The sequence below is a fragment of the Delphinus delphis genome, chromosome 2, assembly GCF_949987515.2.
Source record: "Delphinus delphis chromosome 2, mDelDel1.2, whole genome shotgun sequence".
Taxonomy (NCBI): domain Eukaryota; kingdom Metazoa; phylum Chordata; class Mammalia; order Artiodactyla; family Delphinidae; genus Delphinus; species Delphinus delphis.
In genome coordinates this window covers 153,392,646-153,412,388 of record NC_082684.1, presented here as the reverse complement: position 1 = coordinate 153,412,388, position 19,743 = coordinate 153,392,646, and the positions used below count along the sequence as shown (strand labels likewise).

General features: G+C 56.7%; 1 protein-coding gene across 6 annotated transcripts in view; it reads right to left on the bottom strand.

The window, feature by feature from the left end:
• Nucleotides 1-518: 518 nt before the first annotated feature.
• The window catches only part of PFKFB3 (6-phosphofructo-2-kinase/fructose-2,6-biphosphatase 3), an 85,692-nt gene continuing 66,467 nt past the window's right edge, over nucleotides 519-19,743 (bottom strand). For 2 of the 6 annotated variants that reach the window (XM_060006005.1, XM_060006006.1), the window contains exons 2-17: nucleotides 18,851-18,976; nucleotides 17,775-17,871; nucleotides 17,109-17,175; nucleotides 16,569-16,643; nucleotides 16,128-16,184; nucleotides 13,824-13,948; nucleotides 13,136-13,343; nucleotides 12,567-12,713; nucleotides 12,339-12,443; nucleotides 10,883-11,012; nucleotides 10,223-10,285; nucleotides 10,044-10,108; nucleotides 8,099-8,272; nucleotides 6,616-6,638; nucleotides 4,509-4,561; nucleotides 519-3,100 (exon numbers count right to left, since the gene is read on the bottom strand). In XM_060006005.1, the coding sequence (XP_059861988.1) occupies nucleotides 4,519-4,561; nucleotides 6,616-6,638; nucleotides 8,099-8,272; nucleotides 10,044-10,108; nucleotides 10,223-10,285; nucleotides 10,883-11,012; nucleotides 12,339-12,443; nucleotides 12,567-12,713; nucleotides 13,136-13,343; nucleotides 13,824-13,948; nucleotides 16,128-16,184; nucleotides 16,569-16,643; nucleotides 17,109-17,175; nucleotides 17,775-17,871; nucleotides 18,851-18,976 (1,505 nt within the window). In that variant the 3' untranslated portion in view covers nucleotides 519-3,100; nucleotides 4,509-4,518. Of the gene's footprint in view, nucleotides 3,104-4,508; nucleotides 4,562-6,615; nucleotides 6,639-8,098; nucleotides 8,273-10,043; nucleotides 10,109-10,222; nucleotides 10,286-10,882; nucleotides 11,013-12,338; nucleotides 12,444-12,566; nucleotides 12,714-13,135; nucleotides 13,344-13,823; nucleotides 13,949-16,127; nucleotides 16,185-16,568; nucleotides 16,644-17,108; nucleotides 17,176-17,774; nucleotides 17,872-18,850; nucleotides 18,977-19,743 lie in introns of all 6 variants that reach the window. The other 4 variants (XM_060006002.1, XM_060006004.1, XM_060006000.1 and 1 more) reach the window with 4 other exon arrangements.

Sequence of the window (19,743 nt, the reverse complement as noted above, 5' to 3'; positions counted from 1 at the left end):
CTAGTGGAAACCATAGATTCTAGGTAATAATAACGCATCAATATTGGCTCATCAATATTGTAACAAATGCACCACAAATGCAAGATGCTAATAACAGGGGAGACATATACCTGGACCTGGGGGTATCCAAGAACTCTCTGTACTACCTGCTCTTCTCTGGAAACCTAACACTGCTCTAAAAATAAAGGCTATTCATTTTTTTTTAAAGGTGACACAACATTGTTTTGCAAATGCAGACATTAGGCAATCAGAATCTGCATGTCCCGTTTTGTTTTTTCTCCTTGGCCACGCCGAGCGGCCTGCAGGATCTTAGTTCCCCAACCAGGGCTCGAACCCAGGGCGCTTGCAGTAGAAGCGCAGAGCCCTAACCAACGGACCGCCAGGGAATTCCCTACAAGTCCTGTTTGAAGGAAGGCAATGGGGCTGAGTGGTAGAAACTAGGTGTACTGACCCCAAGTGTGATGAAAGACTCTTCCTCCCCGCCCCCCAAAAAGGACCAGAGACGCACTTCATCCGTGTATTTCAACCAGGTATTTTATTGTTCTGGCAACTGCAAAATATACAAATTTCCGACAGGCATCCCCTGTTTGAAAGCTGGCACAGCCTCATCCCGGGTAATTAATTCAGACAAATGTATACAGAACACAGAGAAATCAGAAATCACACGTAAAAGGCCCCCAAGCCAACCAACTAACAAGACCCAATCTATACAGCTTTCCGTCTTCAGGATCCCTTATACTTATTAAATAAATAAATAGCACATCTGCTATCAAAATAATAAAAAAATAAATTTCAAGTATTAGAAACGAAAACGTCATTCGCGTGGTTCCAACAGTCTTTCTTCCCCCCGCCCCCAAACGAAGAGCTTTGCCCACAGTCTCAGGACAGAAGAAGGAGAGGGGTGAGCCCGCCCCCAAAACAAACATGCAAAGTTAAAAATATTGGTCCCAGATGTTTTCCGGGGGGTGAGGGAGTGAGAGTCAATGGTCGGCGTTGCAGAAGCCCTGAGACCATGGCTCAGACACACCCTTGTCCACCGCCTCCCTCCTCAGATGTCAGGCCCCTGGTCTCCAGTCTCCCAGCCTCCGCCCTCTCCCCATCTCCCCTCCCCGCCCGTACTGATGTTCTCTCTCCCCACTGAGGCTCCTGAAAACCAAGGTCCCGGGTTAGGCCAAGCGCATCTTTTGTGGATGCACTGATTTCGGGCAGTCAGGGGCAAGGGGGGACACACCTTCACGAAGACCCCACTCAGACCAGCCAGAAGAGTCAAAGTTCAGGGTCAGCTCCGACAACCAGAGAAGGAACCACAAGGTGGACATAAGAGAGCCATTCTCAAGAGCAGAGCCGCAGGTCCCTCCATCTAAAAACACAAACGCGCGCACACACACACACACACACACACACACACACACACACACACGTCTGACAAGACAGCACGAAAGAGAGAAAGTAACCAGTCTTGCACAGGAATGTACAGAGAGACATTGTCTTGGGAAGATGGCCAGTTAAGGGAAGGGAGGATTTGAATGGTTTTGTGTGAAACCCACAAACCTGGTTGTAGGGTGTCTGAATCGTGTGCCCATTTCTCCCAACCAGAGGAACGTGAATTTTTCTACAAGCTCCTCTCAAACAAAAACCCCAAAACAGCTCCTCTCCCCACTCCCAGCTCCAGCTGTCTAGATGCCCCTGCCTCTACCCCCAGTGACTACTGCACAAGCTAAGAGGGGTAAGGATGTGGGACCCCAAAGCAGAAGGCAAGAAGGGAAGGGAAGGTGACCTTTGGCACCGGCTTTCAGAAATCCTGAAAAGGGTCATTTGGACAAACTCTATCGCTGAGTCCAAATCCATCCTCCTGGGCCTCGACACCCCCCCTCCCCCAGTCCTCGGAGGCCTCAGAGGAAAACCCGCAGGCGGAAACTACAGGTGTTTAGAACCACGTGTCCACAAGCCCTGCCTTGAACCACGCCCCCAAAATGCCACAGGTGCCATGAAGGCAAACGAGGACATTCTCTCCTCCAGAATCGCCCAAGGCACCCAGCTCCACGCTGGGCACACAGCAGACGCTTGACACAGCGTAGGGAACCGAGCTGAATCCTGCCAGGAGACAGCGGAGAGCCAGGCTCTCGGAGGAAGTGGCCGCGAGCGAGGCCTGGCTTGGGCCACTGTCCCCACCAGGGAAACACAGGACGTGATGAAGGCCCCAAAGGAGGAGGCCAGGCCCTTGTTCCCCGGCCGTTTTACGGGGTGAGGGGTCCCTCCCCTCCCCACAGGCTGCCCAACTCCCACAGCCTTTCAGAGCTCCAACCCCAAGGGCGCAAAATGCAAACATCTAAGTTCCTGAAGGTGTGACTTTCAGGTCACACTCTCTGCCATAAAAAAAGTGCACGAGCCAGCAGCCCTGGGAGAGCCGTGTCCCAGGCGCCTCGAATCCAGGCAGGAGCCTTCCCTGGAAGGCGAGGCCCCGGTGATCTTTCGGCAACGTATTTCCTCCTGCCTCCGCAGCTAGACGGTCCCACACCATCTTCAGAGACAGGACACACACCCGGGAGGGTGAGCGACACTCGGAGGGTCACTGCCTGGCTGACCAGCAGGTCCAGCTCCAGGCTCTCCCGGCCGACCCCAACCTAGCACGGGCCAAGGGCTCCCTGCAGGAGGCAACGTCCAGGCCGAGAGGCACCAAGAGCCTTCTGAAAGTCTTCAGTGTCCCTTAACCTTCAGCAGCTGAGATCCAGGCCCCATTTAAGGTTAGGACTCGGGGCAGTGTCATCTCCCCAGCACGGAAGGTCCAGAGACGAGATGAACAAGCCCACGGGGAGGCGCCGCCGTCCCGCCTCCACTGCACATCGTCCTTCCCGGGCCTCAAGGGGTCCGCGGGGCGCGTGGCCCGAAGGCCAGGGGAGCACAGGCAGGCGGGGGCCCGGTCCTCCTGGAGCAGCAGCCCCTCCTCCACGCCGCCCTCCGGGAGATGTCCTCGGGATCGCTGGCCTTGGGCAGACAGAAGGGCAGGAGCAAAGCTGCGGGAGCGAAAGGGCGGGGCGCCGGCGGGGCTGCGTCAGTGCGTCCTGGAGGCCTCCGCGCCGCTCGGGGAGCCTTTCATGTTCTGCTTTCGGGAGAAAAGACGGGGAAGCCGGTTACCATTCCTGTTGACTAGGGTTCTAAAGCAAAGACGAAAGCCATGCAGTTGAGACGTGCCCCCCTCTCCCCAACAAAGAACACGGCCCTGAAGAGCATCATTACCAAACAGTGGCCCAGGAACGTGGTGGAGGCTAAGCCCGGGGGTCCCAGGGGAGAAGGGCCGGGAGGGCCCCTGACGTCCGCCTGAAGGAGGCAGGGAGGCAGGGAGGGGAGGGCAGGCAGCTCCTGTGGGTCACAGCTGTCCTGGGAAGCACGGGTGCCAGCACCTAGCGCCCCCCCCCCCCGCCCCGCCCCCGGCTCACGACGCTTTAGAGCCCAAGGCTACCCTTGCCCCAACCCGGGAAACTCTTGCCGGCTTCGCTGTCAGGCAGAGGAAGGAGTGGGGGTGGGGTTAAATCTGGAGAAGCATCAGGACTCTCCTCCCAGCAGGGTACACAACAGACCTAGGGACCTGGATTCCAGGAACACAGCTCGGATGCTGGAACTCAAGCAAGGGAGCCGGGCAGGGAAGGCATGTGTCAGTAAAGCTCTCACCCCGTTCTAATAAAAGCAATCCTGCCCAGAAGCCCCACCCCAAAGATGCTGGCCAGTACCCAAACCCCCTTAAAAAACAGTTTTCTATCAGCTGGGAACAGACGGTGGCTGCCACCACACAGCAGCAGTCTCTTGACCTACCCTCCCTACTAAGCCACACTGCAGGATAGGGAAGCAGAATCTTTAAAAGTGTTCTCTTGCATCCTGAGTGTCTCCACCAAGACTGTCTCAAAGGGGCAGCAGGGAGAGTGGAACCCAGGCAGACAGAAATGTAAGCATCACCAAGGCCCACTCCCCTCCCGCGTGAACCGGGGGGCTGAGGTGGAGAATCTCTACAGAGGACCATCGCAGGGCTGGCAGCACGGAAGCCAGTGCCTGATCTGAGCCTGCTCTCAGCCGGACTCAGGAGCCCAGGTGACCGACCCTCCGACCACGAGTGCATCAGACAGCCCCTGTGAGCGGCTTGTCTCCTGGGAAGGCCCCCAGCCTCGCAGCCAGAGAGGACTCAGTCAACTTGTGGGGTCAGAGATGGAGGTGCTGGCTCCCACCCACCCTGGGACACCTCATGCCCAAGGTTGGAGCACCCACGAATGATGGCAATGCAATGATGACATGGGGGACCACAGGCACAGGCCACGTCATTCGCTCATGGTGCCCCTGGCTCTGGACACATGGAGGATCTCAAGACAATGGGGCACACAAGTTCTGGGGCACAGGGTGTATGAGTCACAGACTTCACAATGGCCAGTCTTCACGCAGACTGAGACGCCCCAAGGGCTGAGATGCCATGACCCAGAGAGACGTGGAGGGGACAGGAGGGCATGCACGGAGCCATTTACCTTTCCAAGGTTAGTAAGGAGAAAACTTTGAGAAAATATGACAGACAGTTCGTCTTTCAAGCATAGTGGGGGGGGGGGAAGGAAGAAACATGTTGGGAAAGAAAAACAAGACAAAACATCTTTAGTAGGATTCTCTTCTTAGCGTGCATTTGAAATTTAAAAGTCAAGGATGCATCGCGAGGGTCAGATGGTCCGTTGGTCCCGAGCCCTAGTGCAGCCCGTGGAGAGCGGACTGCAGGGCGGGCGCTGAGGCCCACCTGGCTGTCGTGCCTGTTTTACCAGAGCACCACCATCACCGGCATCCTCGGGCCACAACCCTAAGACCCCAGGGGCACCCCACTCCCTAGTCCCTAGGCGATCCTGCTGCCCACGAGGAGAAATCCCCCTGGCCTGTGCAGGAGGGAACACAGACCAGAGAGCCCTGGACGTAACCACCAAAGCACAGGGCATCACATCTCCCACGGGAACAGCTACTGTGCACCAGGCCCTGACCACACGTCAGGTATCTTGCTAAGTGCTACATCCATATTCTCATCATCAAAACACCTGGACGCTGGGTCACCTGAGCGGATGCAGGCGTGATGGGTCCAGAGAACACATTTTTGCTGAACTGAAGGGATTTTGGCTACAGGCATCATGAGCCTTAGAGATGGCCAAGTTCAACCTTAGAGGGTTGGGGGGTGTGCCTGAATGGCCCCCTCCCAGCAAGAAGATTTCTCTCCTGGCAGCATCAGGCCATGGGTCAGAAGGAACAGGATACACACAGATGCAAAACCATAAGGTTCCAAACCCAAAGGCTAGTTTTCACACAAGGAGAACCCTTGATCCCAGGGCATTCTGGGTGCAACGCCTGGTGTCAAGGCGGTAACGGACGTGGGACTGTTACTCTTAAAGACTGAATTCAACGGGCAGGCCCACCATTAAATAAACACATCTCGGCCACGGGAAGCAGCTGCAGGGGAGAGGCTGCAAGAAAGAGAAAGGAAATTGAACAGCTCGGGGCCACGCCCCACAGGCTGCAAACGTCAGCGGCCCAGGATAGGCAGGTGAATGGGACCCTGGGTGTTCTGGAAACCAGCAGAGAGAAAACAGCCAGCCTTTGGGACTGGGAGACCCATTCGAGGGCTGGTTCTGCTACGAACCAGCTGGGTGACCGTGGGCGAGAGACTCACCCTCATCTGGGCAACAGGGACAGGAACTGCCTTGCGACCTCCTGGGGTTATATTTTAAGGACCAAAGACTCGGGATGTGTACAAGCCGTAAAGTGATGAAATATATTTCTCAACAGGTGGTACCACCTAGTCCAAGCATGATGCCCAACAGCTCCTATTTTCCAAGAATAAGCCACGTTTCTGCGTGAATTAGTCCAGGTAGCCTAACCAGCGAAAGGGACGCGGGGTGGGTGTGACTCGTGGCGTTGGGGATGATATTTCAGGGTGTCTCTTATTAAAGCTCTGCAACATAAAGGCCTCAGTTCCTTCTGGGGCTGGGGGCCACCGGAGCAGAGGAAGCGCTGGATTATCCAGCAGCTGCTAACACTGAACTCTCTGCAGAGAAAAAGCTGCACCCCATCCTGAACGCGACCGTAAATGTCGAGCAGGTTGTGATACAGGACAACCCGATGCAGAATGATGGCTCCCAAACAGACCTCTCCAGAGCCTGGGGGTCCCGGAGCCCCTGAAGGTGGGGGTCCTTGCCAGGACAGGAGGGAGAGGCTCGGGTCCTCCACTCTTTGTTTTGCAGGTTAGGCTCTGGGTAAACTTTCCAGGGCTTTCCCGGGAGAGGCCCAGAACTTAAAAGACAACGTCAGTAGGCACAAACCCAGCTCCCGTCAAAATCTGACTCTAAGAGGGAAAAAGTAGATAGACATCAGCCACCAAGCACTGCAAACACTAACAATCGCCCCGGCCCCGCGGTGGCCGCGGCAGCAGGAGGAGGCGCCAAAAACCCGCCGACTTCCTGTATCCTTTTCTGAAAATCCATGAATCCCTTATTCTTCCTCCCGTCCCATCTTCCTCCTTCAGATGTCACAGAAACTGGCATTACCCTCAACACTTTTAACAGGTAGGAGGCCAAAAAGCAAAAGTATTCAGAGAAAAATACTTACAAACAGGCTTTCCCTAGCAAAGGCTGCAGAGAGAAAAGGTGGGAGAGAGAGTCAGTTGAGGGACAGGGTGAGGGCCCAGGTCATCAGGGACCAGGCAGCCTCCGCGGGGACAGAGCCCTGGACCCTCCCGGCCTGGCCAGCCAGTGGCCCTGCACGCTGCCCAACCCCCGCCCGGCCGGTCCCCAGGGCGTCTGTGACTGCGGCCTCTAACCTTCCAACTATGACCCCACCGTTTACACCAACGCAGGATATCACTGACACACCACTTCAGTTCTCAGTTTTCATAAAAAGCACCTCTGACGTTAGACCTGAAATAATTAGACATCTCCCAGCCAGTCTACCTCCCTCATTTTAAAAAACAGGGAGACTGAAGGCCCGGGGAGGTGACGGAACCTGACAATAAAACCCCAGAGCCGGCGCCAGGAGCAGACACCACCATGTCAGAGTCTCAGCACGATCACCCCATTGATCAGCCCTTGGCAGTAGCTGCTGCTCCCCCATTCCACAGATGCGAAAACTGAGGCCTGAAGAGGTACGATGGCCTGCTGGGGCTGCACAGCACCCCCCCACCCCCACACAACACATTTTCAGACAACACACGGTTTAAATGCATTTTGGGGGAAACGCAGGAAGAGCTTGTGGGCCTTCAGCACCCAGCTCATTAACAAATCCAATTCGAACCTGAGCCTGTGTCAGAGGCCAGGCGTGGCGGGTTGGAGGTGGGGGAGACCACTGGGTGGGACCCAAATTTGTGCCCAGGGATTTCTACGTCTCACATCCTGGCCAGGGTTCTCGGGTGTTGTTGAGGAAAAGGGTGGTTTTCTGAAAAAAAATCTTAATGCCCAGTAGCCAGTATCTTTTAGCCTTTCACCATCACAGCGAATGAAATAACCTAAGAATGAAATCTAATTGGTTTTCTGCTTTGGGGTTTTTTACTACGTTATAGGAGAAAGTGGCTAATTCCAGGTCCTCCGGCCTGGGTTCCAGCCCGGCCATGCTGGCTCCGTACACGCTCCCAGGGCCCATCTGACAAGAGCTTTTCTCTAACGGGGAACGACGGCAAGGGAGCAAGTGAGGAAGAATACTCAGCGTGTGGACAGAAAAGACGTCCCCGGGACACACAGAAGCCAACAGCCCAGAGCTGGATGGAGACACCTGAACTGGGGGTTGCCTTCAACTTTTAGAAGAAACTGTTCACCAGTGTGAATGGCTCGCGGACACTCGGCCATTTCTTTGCTCTGCCTGGTTCTGCCCGGGCAACACCGCCTCCCCAGAACGGGCGTGTGCACGCACAGCCAAGGTCTCAAGGACGGATCCGGGGGTCCCACACTCAGAGCGGCATCCGTGTCCTCTCCCCGCACACCCCCAAGCGGGCCTGGGTCTGAGGCCGCCACCGCCCCACCGGGCACGCTCCTCCCCAGCAGGCACGCTCTCCCCACCCTGCACGAGACTCGACTCAGGAAGGAGAAGGGGGTCAACGCACTTGTCCGGGCAGCTGCGTGGGCACCTCCGGGGGCAGGCAGGTGGGCAGGGCAGCGGAGGTAGAGGCCACATGCTCCTCAAAGCTGTTGATGCGAGGCTTTTTGGTGGGCTCGGGGCTGGCTAGTGGGGTGACACTATTGCGTCTCATGAGCGGGTTAGGTCCCTTCTTTGCATCCTAAGCGAGACAAAGACAAAAGAGAGAAGGCGACAGTTACGAGGAAAAGGAAGTCAATAAGCCAAAACAAAAAATCCAAAACCAAACCAAACACATTTCTCTGCTTCCAGATTTCACTGAGACCACAAGCCCGACCACGGTGAACGGCCCTGGACCGAGGGGCTGCTGGCTCGTCCCGTGTCTAGCGCTCGGCGAGAACAAGGGATGATCTCTCCTCCCGAACCCCCTACCCGATCATTCCAAGACACCCACTCAGACAGACACGATGTTCGCAAAGCAGGCGAGGGAGGACGAGCAGGACGGTTCTGCACAGACAGTGATGCAGTTACAGCAGGGAAGAGATCAGAAGAAGGACCTTGCTGCCAGCCTCCAAAAACACAGAGGCAGGGGTCCTGGGCGTGAGGCTTGGGCGACCGCTGGGGGCGGCAGGAGGGGCGGGGGGCGAGCGGGTGTGGTGCTGGACCCCCTCCCACTGACCTCAAGCCAGGATCTTCACCGCTCCTGTTGCCAGCGAGAACACCCAGCTTAGGACAGGAAACGCAAGCCTCCCCCAGCCAGGAGACCAAAGACGCAGGAAACCGCGAGGGCCCAACACCAGCCTTCTGACAAAGTGACAACTCCAGTGAAGTGGGGACCTCTGAAGTCCCCCAGGGCCTGTCACTCTGTAGCTCGTGGCCCAGGAGCCTGAGCTGGGGTCTGTCTCCAACAAGCCCCTGCCTGCCCTGCTCTGAACAAATGAAGTGTTCAGGGGCCACCAGAGCCCAGTTCGGGCCCAACCCCAAGAACCCGGCTACTGGCAGTCCAGCGGGGAGGCTGCTACTCCTGGAAGGAGGGCAGACGCGCATCCTGCCACCCCGGCTCAGGAGGTGCCGTCACAGCCAAGGGAAGCCGTCCGCCTTCGCTTCGGTCAACCAGCCAGGCAACTGCCGTGGGAGCTGGCATATTAATGCCAAAATCCTCTGGCCAAGCTCCCTGGGAACAGGGACAAGAACATCACACTCGGTGTAAAAGAAAGGGTCGGACTGATGCTGGCAGAGAGCTGGAGTTTGACAGTCGGTATAGAGTAAATTCAAACTTTCTTTCACAATGTACGCCTGGGCAGAACCCTGCGCTGCCCTTGGGAGGCCCAGCCAGGCTGACCACCGAATTCCAGACCCCACCCTAGAGGGGGGGTCAGGTGCGGCCCGGCATTGGGGTCTCCTGGAAAATCATTCCACCCGCCACTGCTCTCGTGGCTAACTCCCGAATCACGGCTGTGTTTCCCAGTCCCACCCCTTCTTCACTCTTATCGTCTTCGTGGGAATCCGGGACCTGAGTGCATGCAGATGACTGAGTGGATCTGTGGGTTCCGTGACTCTGGAACCTGCCATCGTTTAGCTGCCCCGGAGGAAAAGGGGACAGTAACTGGGCTACGGTTACGTTTAAAAGAGCAAGAACGTCTTCCTCCTCAACACTCACTTCTCGGGTCAGGTGGTGGGGGAAGAAGCGCGGCAAGAACGAAAAGGAAGACGATGCCGAGAAGCCACCCGACGGGCAGGGAGGGGCACGCGGGCGCTGAGGGAAGGGAGGGCCGCCACGGAGGCCGCTGTTCCAAACGAGACAGAGTCCACCGACGGACACAGCCAGCCCTTACAAGCAAGCCGCCGGGGGTGGGGGGGGCGTCCCCAGTGCTGGCGCCCCCTGGTGCTGCCGCCTGCCAGCATCCTTCCCAGAAGGAGGACAGGGCAGGAGTGTGCGGGGGTGGGGTGGGGGGCAGCGAGCTCGCACTCACCTCCGACCTCTCCCGATGCGTGCTCACGGACTCCACGTTCAGGTAGATGGATTCTACTCGGCAGCCTGGGCGAGGGCAGGGAAGAGGTTGGCGACCGGTTAGAGGGGCCCCGCGCTCACAGCCTCACCGCCACCCCACCAGGGAGACGGGTCTCGGAGGGGCTGCGTCACCACACTCACCGTAAGCGACAGGCGTCAGCTTCAGGACAGCATGAAGGGGGCATTTCAGGTAGGGCATCTCCTCTGAGAAGGAGAGAAGGGCCCACGGTGAGACTGGAGACTTGAGGGGGGACATTCCCAGGCCTCAGTGAGAGCTTCTGCCACGTGGGGACCACCTGCAGAGGCCTCACTGGGCAGGGTGTCCCCCCCCACCCCGACTCCCGCAACCCGGCCGCCGGCCTGCTGTGTTCGAGGCAGGCGGCCCTACAAAGAATGAGCCGGGGTAAAAGAGTCAATTTCCCAAACGATTTAGGTGTCAGGATCCACATTTAAGTGTTAAGAGTAACGTCAGAGTTTTCTGGGCTGTTAACTCCTTAGAGGTGAGCTGCCTCTTCCCCACCCGACCCACAGCCCCTGAGACGTGGAGACACAGGGCTTCCGGGAGGCTGGTTCTCGAAGCCATTAAGCCCACCCAGCATCAAACTGCTTGAGTGTCTTCCAGGGGCTGCAAGGAAGCGCTAGGCGGGGGGAGGGGGAGGGGACGCAGCCTTTCCTCACCCCTGGCAGCAGGCTACCCCAGCTCTAAGGCCAGTTTCCTCTCCCTCTCTCCTTTGCGGGGGCTGTGACTGGCTCCCTAACCCCCTGATCCCCCAGGAGAGGATGCATCGGAGGACCAGGCACCTGCGCTCTTGTCCAGGAAGTAGGCCAGGAGACAGCGCAGGACGGCCTGGTGGCAGATGACCAGCACGTTCTCCTGCCGCTCCAGCTCCATGATCACAGGCTCCAGGCGCTGGACCAGGTCCTGGTAGGACTGCAAGGCAGAGGGACGGAGCACCGAGTTGGAGCAGAAGCCTGGCATCCGTGGCCACACCTCTCCCACTTATACACCAGAGACCACACGATGGATCCTCCGTCAACCTCCCCCCCTCCGCCACCATCCGTGTGCTGCATTCCTCCCGGGCACTGGGGGACCCACCCCAACTGCCCTCTCCCTCTCACTGCTCCTTCCTGACCCTCACCCTCCACCAGGAAAGTGAGGGAACGGGGCCCTGACACACACTACAGCGCATAACAGCCCTGAACACGTTATACAGAGTGAAAGACCACAGGGTGTACGATTCCACTGACGTGAAAGGTCCAGAACAGGGAACTCCAGAGACAGAACGCAGACTCACAGTTGTCGGGGGCTGGGGGGGAGGAACTGGGACTGACTGCTAAAAGGCTGTGGTTTATTTACGGAGCGATGGAATGTTCTAGAATTAGTGGTGATAGCTGCACAATATTGTGAAATATAAGAAAAACCACTGACCTGTACACTTTGGTTAAAATGGTGACTTTTATATGATGTGAATTTTATCTCAATAAAAGAAAATTGAAAAAGAAGGGGTAGGCCTGTACCTTTAAGACCACCGAGGTTCCTTCCACCCCTAGTCCCCTCTCTCACTAAGCAGGTCCCAGGGAACAAGGGCCTGGGAGGGACCAGGGACAGCGTCCTGGGCTCCAGGGAACTGACACGCTGAGCGGAAGGAAGCACCCACTGGGTGTCACCAGGCTGAGCCTGCGGAGACCCCAGAGCACCGCCTACAGCTGGACTCTCCGTTCAGTGCTGCAGGCAGCTGCTCGCTCAGCCCGAGGGGGCCACACAGCCTCAGGGTCCCTCCACCAGCATCGATGGAGTCAGTACAAGTGACTTGCTGACGTGTCTGCCATGTCGCCCACAGTCAAAGGGGCCCTTGTGTCCAGTGAATCACCATCCAGGACTGTTTTTCTTTCCTGAGTTGTCATGTACGTCATTAGAGAAAGACATCTGTCCCTGCTGCTTGTGGGAAACACAACTGTGCTTCTCTGGGAGCTGTTTACAAGGTCCAACTCGGGAAGACTCGATTCAAAGGCAGACGGGTCAGGGCGAGCATCGGTACAGGGTAGCGGGGTGGACGCAGGGGCCCTTCCTCCCCGGAGTCACCAGTAACGGGTCCCTCCAGGTCCCTAGCAGCCCGCCTCCCCAGCCTCGCCAGACACAGTAGCCTCAGAAGGACCAGCTCAGCTCCCTGCCCACAGCACCCCAGCCACCTGCCCATCACTTGCCCAGCGCACACAGGCCCGAGCCAGAGACGCAGAGGGAGCGGGCGGCACGCACCTCCCCGGTGGGGTAGCGGTAGTAGTACTTGTCCTGCTCGCGCAGCGCGTACTCCTCGGGGTAGGTGTCTTTGATCTCCTCGTAGGTCATCTCCTCACAGACGCCCTGGGGGGAACACCCAAAGGTCACTCGAGGCAATACCCGCCACGGCCGCCCCGACCTGGCCAGCGCAGTCCCTGCAGGTGGGAAGCACTCAGGACTGCCGGCGGCTCCCGGCCCCGGACTCACGGCGTCAATCTCGTTGAGCGCCTTCCACTGCTCGTAGGGGAGCTGCAGGGCCTCCGCCGTCTGGATGGTGCTCTTCAGCTGGCTGGTCCACACCTTGAGGTCCTTCAGGTTCTGCTCCTCCACAAACTTGCTCAGGGCATTGGCGAACTGGGGGTGGGGGGGAGACAGCGGACAGGATGAGGGGCTCACGCCGGACCACCAGCTCTGCCCCTCCCTCCCAGAGAAACAGTGCAGGGCCGGTCCCCGTGCACAATGGGGTCGGCCACACTGTCCTCACTGCTGGTGAGGGGGGCCTGGGAGCAGCCACTGCACATGTACCCCCTCCCCTCGGACACACACACACACACCCCCCTCCCCACAGGCTCAAGAGACCCTCCACCCTCCCCAGACACATATACGTACACACACAGACACACGTGCATATACATACCCAGAGAAACACACACAGACATACATGCACAGGTACACACAAGGGCACAGAGACACAGGGACACACACACACGGAGACGCACACAGGGACGCACAGCCCCACCCCTCGGCTTCCTGCCCCATCCCCGCTCTCTTCCTACCTTCCTGCCCCTGCTGGACAGGCCCGAGTCCCCTCCGATCTTGCCCTGGAGGTTGTGCTCGCTCTCCCCGTGCCGGCACAGGTAGATGGTGCGGGGCTGCACGTGGATGTTCATCAGGTAGTACACGATGCGGCTCTGGATGTGGTCCTGGACCCTGTTCACCAGGAACCGCCGGCCCACGTCGATCACCTTGATCAGGGACAAGTCCCTGCACAGGAGGGCGACCAGCGTGTCAGAACACTGGACAGCACAGCCGGGGCAAGGCCCCGACGCCGCCCCAGCCCCACTGCCGAGACTCAGCCCCAACCGATCCGCAGTGTCAGCTCCTGGGGACACAGACGGAACCTCTCTTCTCTGAGAGTCAGGGGGTCTGAGTCTGTAATTCCCGCAGAGGAGTGAGCGCTGGAGAGGCTGGCTGGCCTCCCGGAGCACGGGGAAAGAAAAGCAAGAGGATGGAAAAGAAAGCAAGGGAAACATCAAAGGACAGGAGCAAGACGGGGCTCAAATATTCCCTTTCCACACTTGTACACAGTGTCTACAACACCGAATATGTCATCAAGAGTTTTCTTTAAGATACTAAAAAAACAGTTTATAAAAGTATCCAGGAGCAAATGCTTCGTGGGAACATCAAGAATAATATTCAAAGCCCCGAAGTAGGTGGGTCAGACGGTCACCTCTTAGGAATTACCTGTCACATTTATCGGGGTCGAGGGGCTGGTAGCTGGCTTCATAGCAATTAATTCTCTTCATGAAATCGTCCATAGCTTCTGCTGAGTTGCAGTCTTTGTAATCCGGGCTGGAGATTTTCACTTCCTGTAACACCACAAAGAGGCAGCTGATAAATCATGCTGGAAGGCTTTCTGCTTAGAATGAAGCAGGATTTGGGGCTCGCAAGCGGGGAAAAGCACAGACGGGCTCAGAACGATGATGACCCTACCCAGCGTTTTAAGAGAAAAAAAAAAGAGATATGGCTGGACGCTGAGTCATAACCCCAAGCTTCCACGGGGAGAGCACCCAGGGCAGACAGAGCCTCTCAGCCTGGAAGGGCGAACACAGGAAATCCACGCAGATTCTAATGAGCCCCTCTGAATGGGTCCCGATTCGGGATCAATCCAGGAGCCAGGTCACCACCAGACAACCCAGCCTTCAATTCAGCTGAGTTCCCATAAGCACCTACAGCGTTCACCCCACCAAGCGGAGGTTGTCCGTAAGCAAAAGTGCACCGGGAGGTGCTGGTGGTGCCCTGGTCCCACGTGCCAGGCAGGATTCCTCCTCCACTGCCCAGAGGTGGGGGCAGCACGCACTTGTCGCCGGTCCCCAATGGATGCTTCTCCGCCTGGACTGCGTGTCCTGTCCTCCTGCCCAAGGCTTGCTCTCATGGGACAGAGACGGAGGAGAAATGCCCCTCGGGCCTGCCATCCCCTATAACTGACCAATAGGCCTGAGCAACCTGGCAGATTTCAGGGAAACTGCCAGGATGTGTTAATGCATGTGCTCTTTTCGTCCTCAACAACGACCACAACCATAAAAGAGAGGCAGGCACGCTGCAAAATCCAAGTTCAGCGGGGAGTTTCATGGGTGCATGGTTACGTTCCGGGAAGATGAAAAAGTTCTGGAGGTGGATGCTGGGGATGGCTTCCCAGCAATGTGAATGTGCTGAGGGTCACGGAGCTGAGCACTTAAAAACGGCCCAAATGGTACCTTTTATATTACGTATATTTTAGCAGGATTAAAAAAAAAAATCTCAGTTCACAAACCCCTTTCTCCAGCACAGCCTTTGCATAAAAAGCACAACAGAAAGGCCTAAAGACTGCAAAGTTGCTTTGAGGCTTCATCAGAGAAAGAGATCTCTGAACGCGGAGAGGGTCGGGGCAAACAGATCCACGGATTCACAGAGGATGAGACAGAGTTTCTGGCCAAAGCGAGTGTAGACGGCTCACTGGGGGAAAAGCGATTCTGCAGCTGCACTCTGCTTCCCTACCAAGTGGAAATGGTAGAACCAAACCAAAGAAATACAGCAAAACCCTTTGTTTAGAGCATGGAAACTTCCGTTTCCTCCTACTCTGAGCCTCTTCCTTTGGGGCCACTGAAACCAATCTGGACTGATTTTCTACCATTTCAATAGCTCTTCCTGAAATATGAACTCATTTCTGAGAAATGCGTGTAAATATTCCCACTGCCTTGGAGAAAAGGCCCAACACCAAAAGCTAACTAACTCCCAGCATCCCTTTAAAGGATGTGCACTTGTATGCGGCCAAACTCTAGCGCTCCCTGCAGAAGTGTCGGACCAGCTTTTCTTTACAGGTAACGTCTTACTCTGATGTATTTAAGCTGGAGAAGAAATTATCTACGATATAAGAAAGGGAACTGCGGTGAAGTCTTCATAGTAACCGTTTCCGTTTATGAGCTATTGCTATCAAATAAAATTTAAGAATTAATCAAATTAAACTGCCAATTACCCTCAATTTACCCAGGCAACTTCCCCTTGGTACAGGGAGAGGAGCAGGAAGATGGTTTAACCACCCACATTCTTCCCAAATTTGGGAATTCTGCCTTCTGTCCGCTGAGTCCTACGTGCTTTTGTCAATACACAACCGTTCTTACCTACCAGGGGCCTTTAGAGCAAAAGAGACCAGCCTGCTACCTCCTTTCCCGTCCGGAGGGGTGAGGTGCTCTTTGCCCTAAGCAGTCCCATCACCCCCCAACTGCCAGGCTCCTGCCACCAACAGAGACTGTTCGAGGTTCCCCAATTTCTCTCTTATGTCCCACAAAGACAGCTTTCTGCCAACCATCTGAAAGGACCTTGATAAAGCCAGTCCAAGTCACAGAATGTGCTTTTAAGTTAAATACCGCTCTGTCCTTCTGACCCCCCGATCCCTCCTCAGACAAAATCAACAACCAGCTGGGAGAGCCAGCTCTTTCTCAGGGTGGCTTCTCTGGGCCGACCCAGTCCCTCACTTTTCTCAGATTAGCACACTACAAAGGGTCTTACCATGATGTTGGAGGCCACAACTGTAGGATCATCACACACAGACTCAATGAAAAACACCTGGGACGAAGCAAGACAGAAACGCTAAGAAATAACAAATGTGGTAACACAAAGGGCCAACTTTGGTATCACTGTGATGTCACTACCACACTGGAGCAGAAAGGACCCCACTCATAAATCCCCAAATACAGAAAAAGGAACCAGCCACTCAGTCCTGAGTCCTCTGCACCCGCCCCCAATAGAGGGATGCTCCCCCTCCCTAGTCGCTGTAACCCCCAAGAGCCCCCACCAGTCAGGCCCAATCTGTAGGCAGCAAAACCCAGGCAGCGGGAGGGGAAGGCCCGAGCACGGAGCACAGGTGCTCCAGACACAGGAACCAGCCAATCCCTGCGGGGCTTCCCTTGCTCCTGCGCGCTCCGAGGCGAGACGAGAAATCAGGCTCACCTTGAAATCATTTTCTTTGGCAAAATGAAGGATCATGTGTCTCCTCTCTCTAGTAGTATTGGTGGCGTCGAAAACCTGGCAGGGAGAAAGAAGTGCAGTGAACAGAGCCCAGTTTGAGTTGAACAGTGTTTGCCAAACCACCAGAGGTCAGGCCTGGTACTTCCTGGGGCTCCAGGAGAGCCCTCACCCTCCCAGGCCCCCCACTGCCTCCGCCTGCACTCAAGGATGGAAGGGGAGGGATGGGAATAGAACTTAAAGCAAAGGAACGACAGCCATACGCAGGGGAGGGAGCACAAGGAAGGGACGCTAGCTCCCTCGGCTGCAGCCACCCCAGGTCCAGCTGCCTGTGCCCCCGAGTCCGCCGGACGATCACCTTCACCCCCGAGTCCCTGTGCTGCCCTTGCCCCCCTGCTTCCCTCACAGCTCAGGCCAGACACCTGTCCCAACTGGAGGTGTCCCCACGCAGCTCTGACTACATTCCCTCCCTCCCAGGGCACCATCCCGCTGGGATCGGAGACAGGGCTTATACTCCAGGCTTACTGCAATTTGGCCCCCTTCCTTCGTCAGGTAACTTTTGACATCTCTCAAGGCAGCCAGCGCACACTGCCTGCAACACACAGAAAGAGCATGGGCGCATCAGAGCCGGGCCGTCGCAGGAGGACGCGCAGGCACCCCCAATTCACCCCAACGAGCGGGGTGACCTGTGATTCTACGGCTAAACTGCTCAGGCAGGCAGGACCGTCAGGCCCGAGGCCCCCGATGGGAGGCCCGAGGCCCCCGATGGGAGCCCCGCACACACGGCTGCGGCACTTGGGACTCGGCCTCGTGCCGGCTGCACACTGAAATTCCCCTGGGAGCTTTCAAAACACGGATGCCCAGGTCCTGCCCACAAATGCCCACTGTACCCATCTGGGCAGGGCTGTGCCCAGCTCCCAAGTGATTCTAAAGTGCAGCTGTCACACTTCAGTTCCCTGGTCACTTTGAGCTGAAAAGAAAATCCTTTTCCCACGTAAACAGATGATTTTCCAGGAAAATGATTTAGTTCATTCCTAATGAGATGTTGTTGTCGGACAGCGGGATCAGTGAGGCTCAGAGGCCGAGAGGCTCTCGCTGATACACAAGGAGGGGGACCAGCTGCCTCTCTCTCACCCAACCTGGTGCTACAGAGCACCCATCCCCCTCCGCCCACCGCAGCCCGGGCCTCACTTGCGGACTTTCATGGCCTCCTCATTGTCCGGGCGGAAGAAGTTGTAGGAGCTGTACTGCTTCACGGCCTCCCGGCGGTACTCGCCCACGTTGAACACTGGATGGAAAAGAAAGGTCCCTTAGCTGACCACGCTGACCACCAGAAGGGCCTCCCACGGTCAGGATCGCTCTTTCCAGAAAAGAAAAGCAAGCCGGCACATGACTTGAATAAGATCCCGATAAGACCCGGAAACCAGACAGTGGGCTCTGCGTCCTGCGCCGGTATCGCTTGGCCTGCAAGGCTGCCCAGCTCCCCCAAACCCAGGACCTTGTTTCTCCAGGGTTGCCTCCCATGGCCCAGCCTGCAGGCCGGCCTCTCCAGGCCGGGGCTGGAGCCTGAACCTGAGAGCAGGTGGCAGCCACAGGCCTAGTGAAGATCGGGGTCGTGATGTTCGCCAGCGCACTGGGGGTGGAGAGAGTGAGGGCTCATATGCGTGGCCGGGGCCACAGCAGCCCTTCTGCAGATCAGCAGCCCGCGCCCAGGGTGGGCAGTGGGCGCTGAGCCAGTGCTTAGTATAGGAAGCACTGCTCTGGGCACAGGGCGGGGTGGGCAGCAAACGTGAAAAATCAGTCCCCGTGCTCAACACCCCCCGTGGAGGTGGGAAGACCGGCAAAGATTCGCAAAAATATAATCAATAGTACACAGCACTTTATGACGGTCAGTGGAGGAGTGTCACAACCAAGGGCTTGGGGAACTTAAAGGAAAAGATCCACACAGACTGCGGTGGTCAGAGAAGGCTTCTTAGAGGAGGTGAGGGCTGAGCTGGGCAGGATGCAGGGCAGTGGGAACCAGACAGCAGCCGGTGAAAAGAGACCCTCCCCCTCCCATACACAGCATGCAGGGTGGAGGGCGGCACAGCCGGAAAGGAAAGTGTGTCCCTCGACTACAGGGACAGCACCCTGTCAGATGGCCCTGCAAAGAGAGTCCCAGCAGCTGGAGAGGGAAAGGCCATTCTTTTTTGGGGGGGGGGGGGTGGTCATGGCAAGCAGGAGGGTGCCCTCAGCCTGACAGCCCCGGCCTGGGGGCGCAGGCTCACCTTTCGTGGGGACGCCAATCCAGTTGAGGTAGCGGGTCAGCTTCTTGGAGATGTACGTCTTCCCCCGGGCTGGGAGGCCCACCATGACGATCACCGTTGGGGAGTTGGTGAGCTTTGGCCCACAGGCTGGGGAGAGCAACACAGAAAGGGCCATGGATAAAGCAGCCAGCAGGGCCCACAACAGGCTTTAAAGAATTCCACGAGGGACTTCCCTGGCAGTCCAGCAGTTAAGACTCCGTGATCCCAATGCAGGGGGCATGGGTTCGATCCCTGGTCAGGGAGCTAAGATCCTGCAAGCCTCACGGTGCGGCAAAAAAAAAGAAAAGAAAAGAAAGAATTCCACGGAAACACAGCTTTCATTCCCACCTCAAAGCCCCTACATTTTACAATCCAGCGGGACTGGGCCCCTGGGGGCCAGAGCCCTTGGTCACACAGCTCCCTCTTGCTTTGAGGTCCACACGGCAGGGACCCCAAATTCCCAGCCTGACACCTGAGGGCCCAAAACCCAACCAGGAACAAATTACTAACCCCAGAGCAGAAAGCACCCCTGGGGGTGTAAAGCTCACCAGTGATGATGAGGTTATCAGTAGGAGAGGTTGTTTCTGATGCAACATAACATGTAAAGCGAGGCGGCAAGTAGGAGCCCTGGGGGGTGGGGCCCCAGCGGCGGCCAAATGACAGACAGAAGCCTATTGTCAATGTCCGCACCGCCATGCACGAAGTCTGCATGGCCTTCCTAAAATAAGTAATTTTTAAAAGGCAATTTTCACAAGTAAGAGTTTATCAAATGCAAGTAGGTCAGGGACCCGGAGGCTGACTCCCACAAATTTATCTGTCCCTGAGACTCTCCTGCCCCTTCCTGCTCCCCGCTTCCACCAGGTCACATGGGCCCC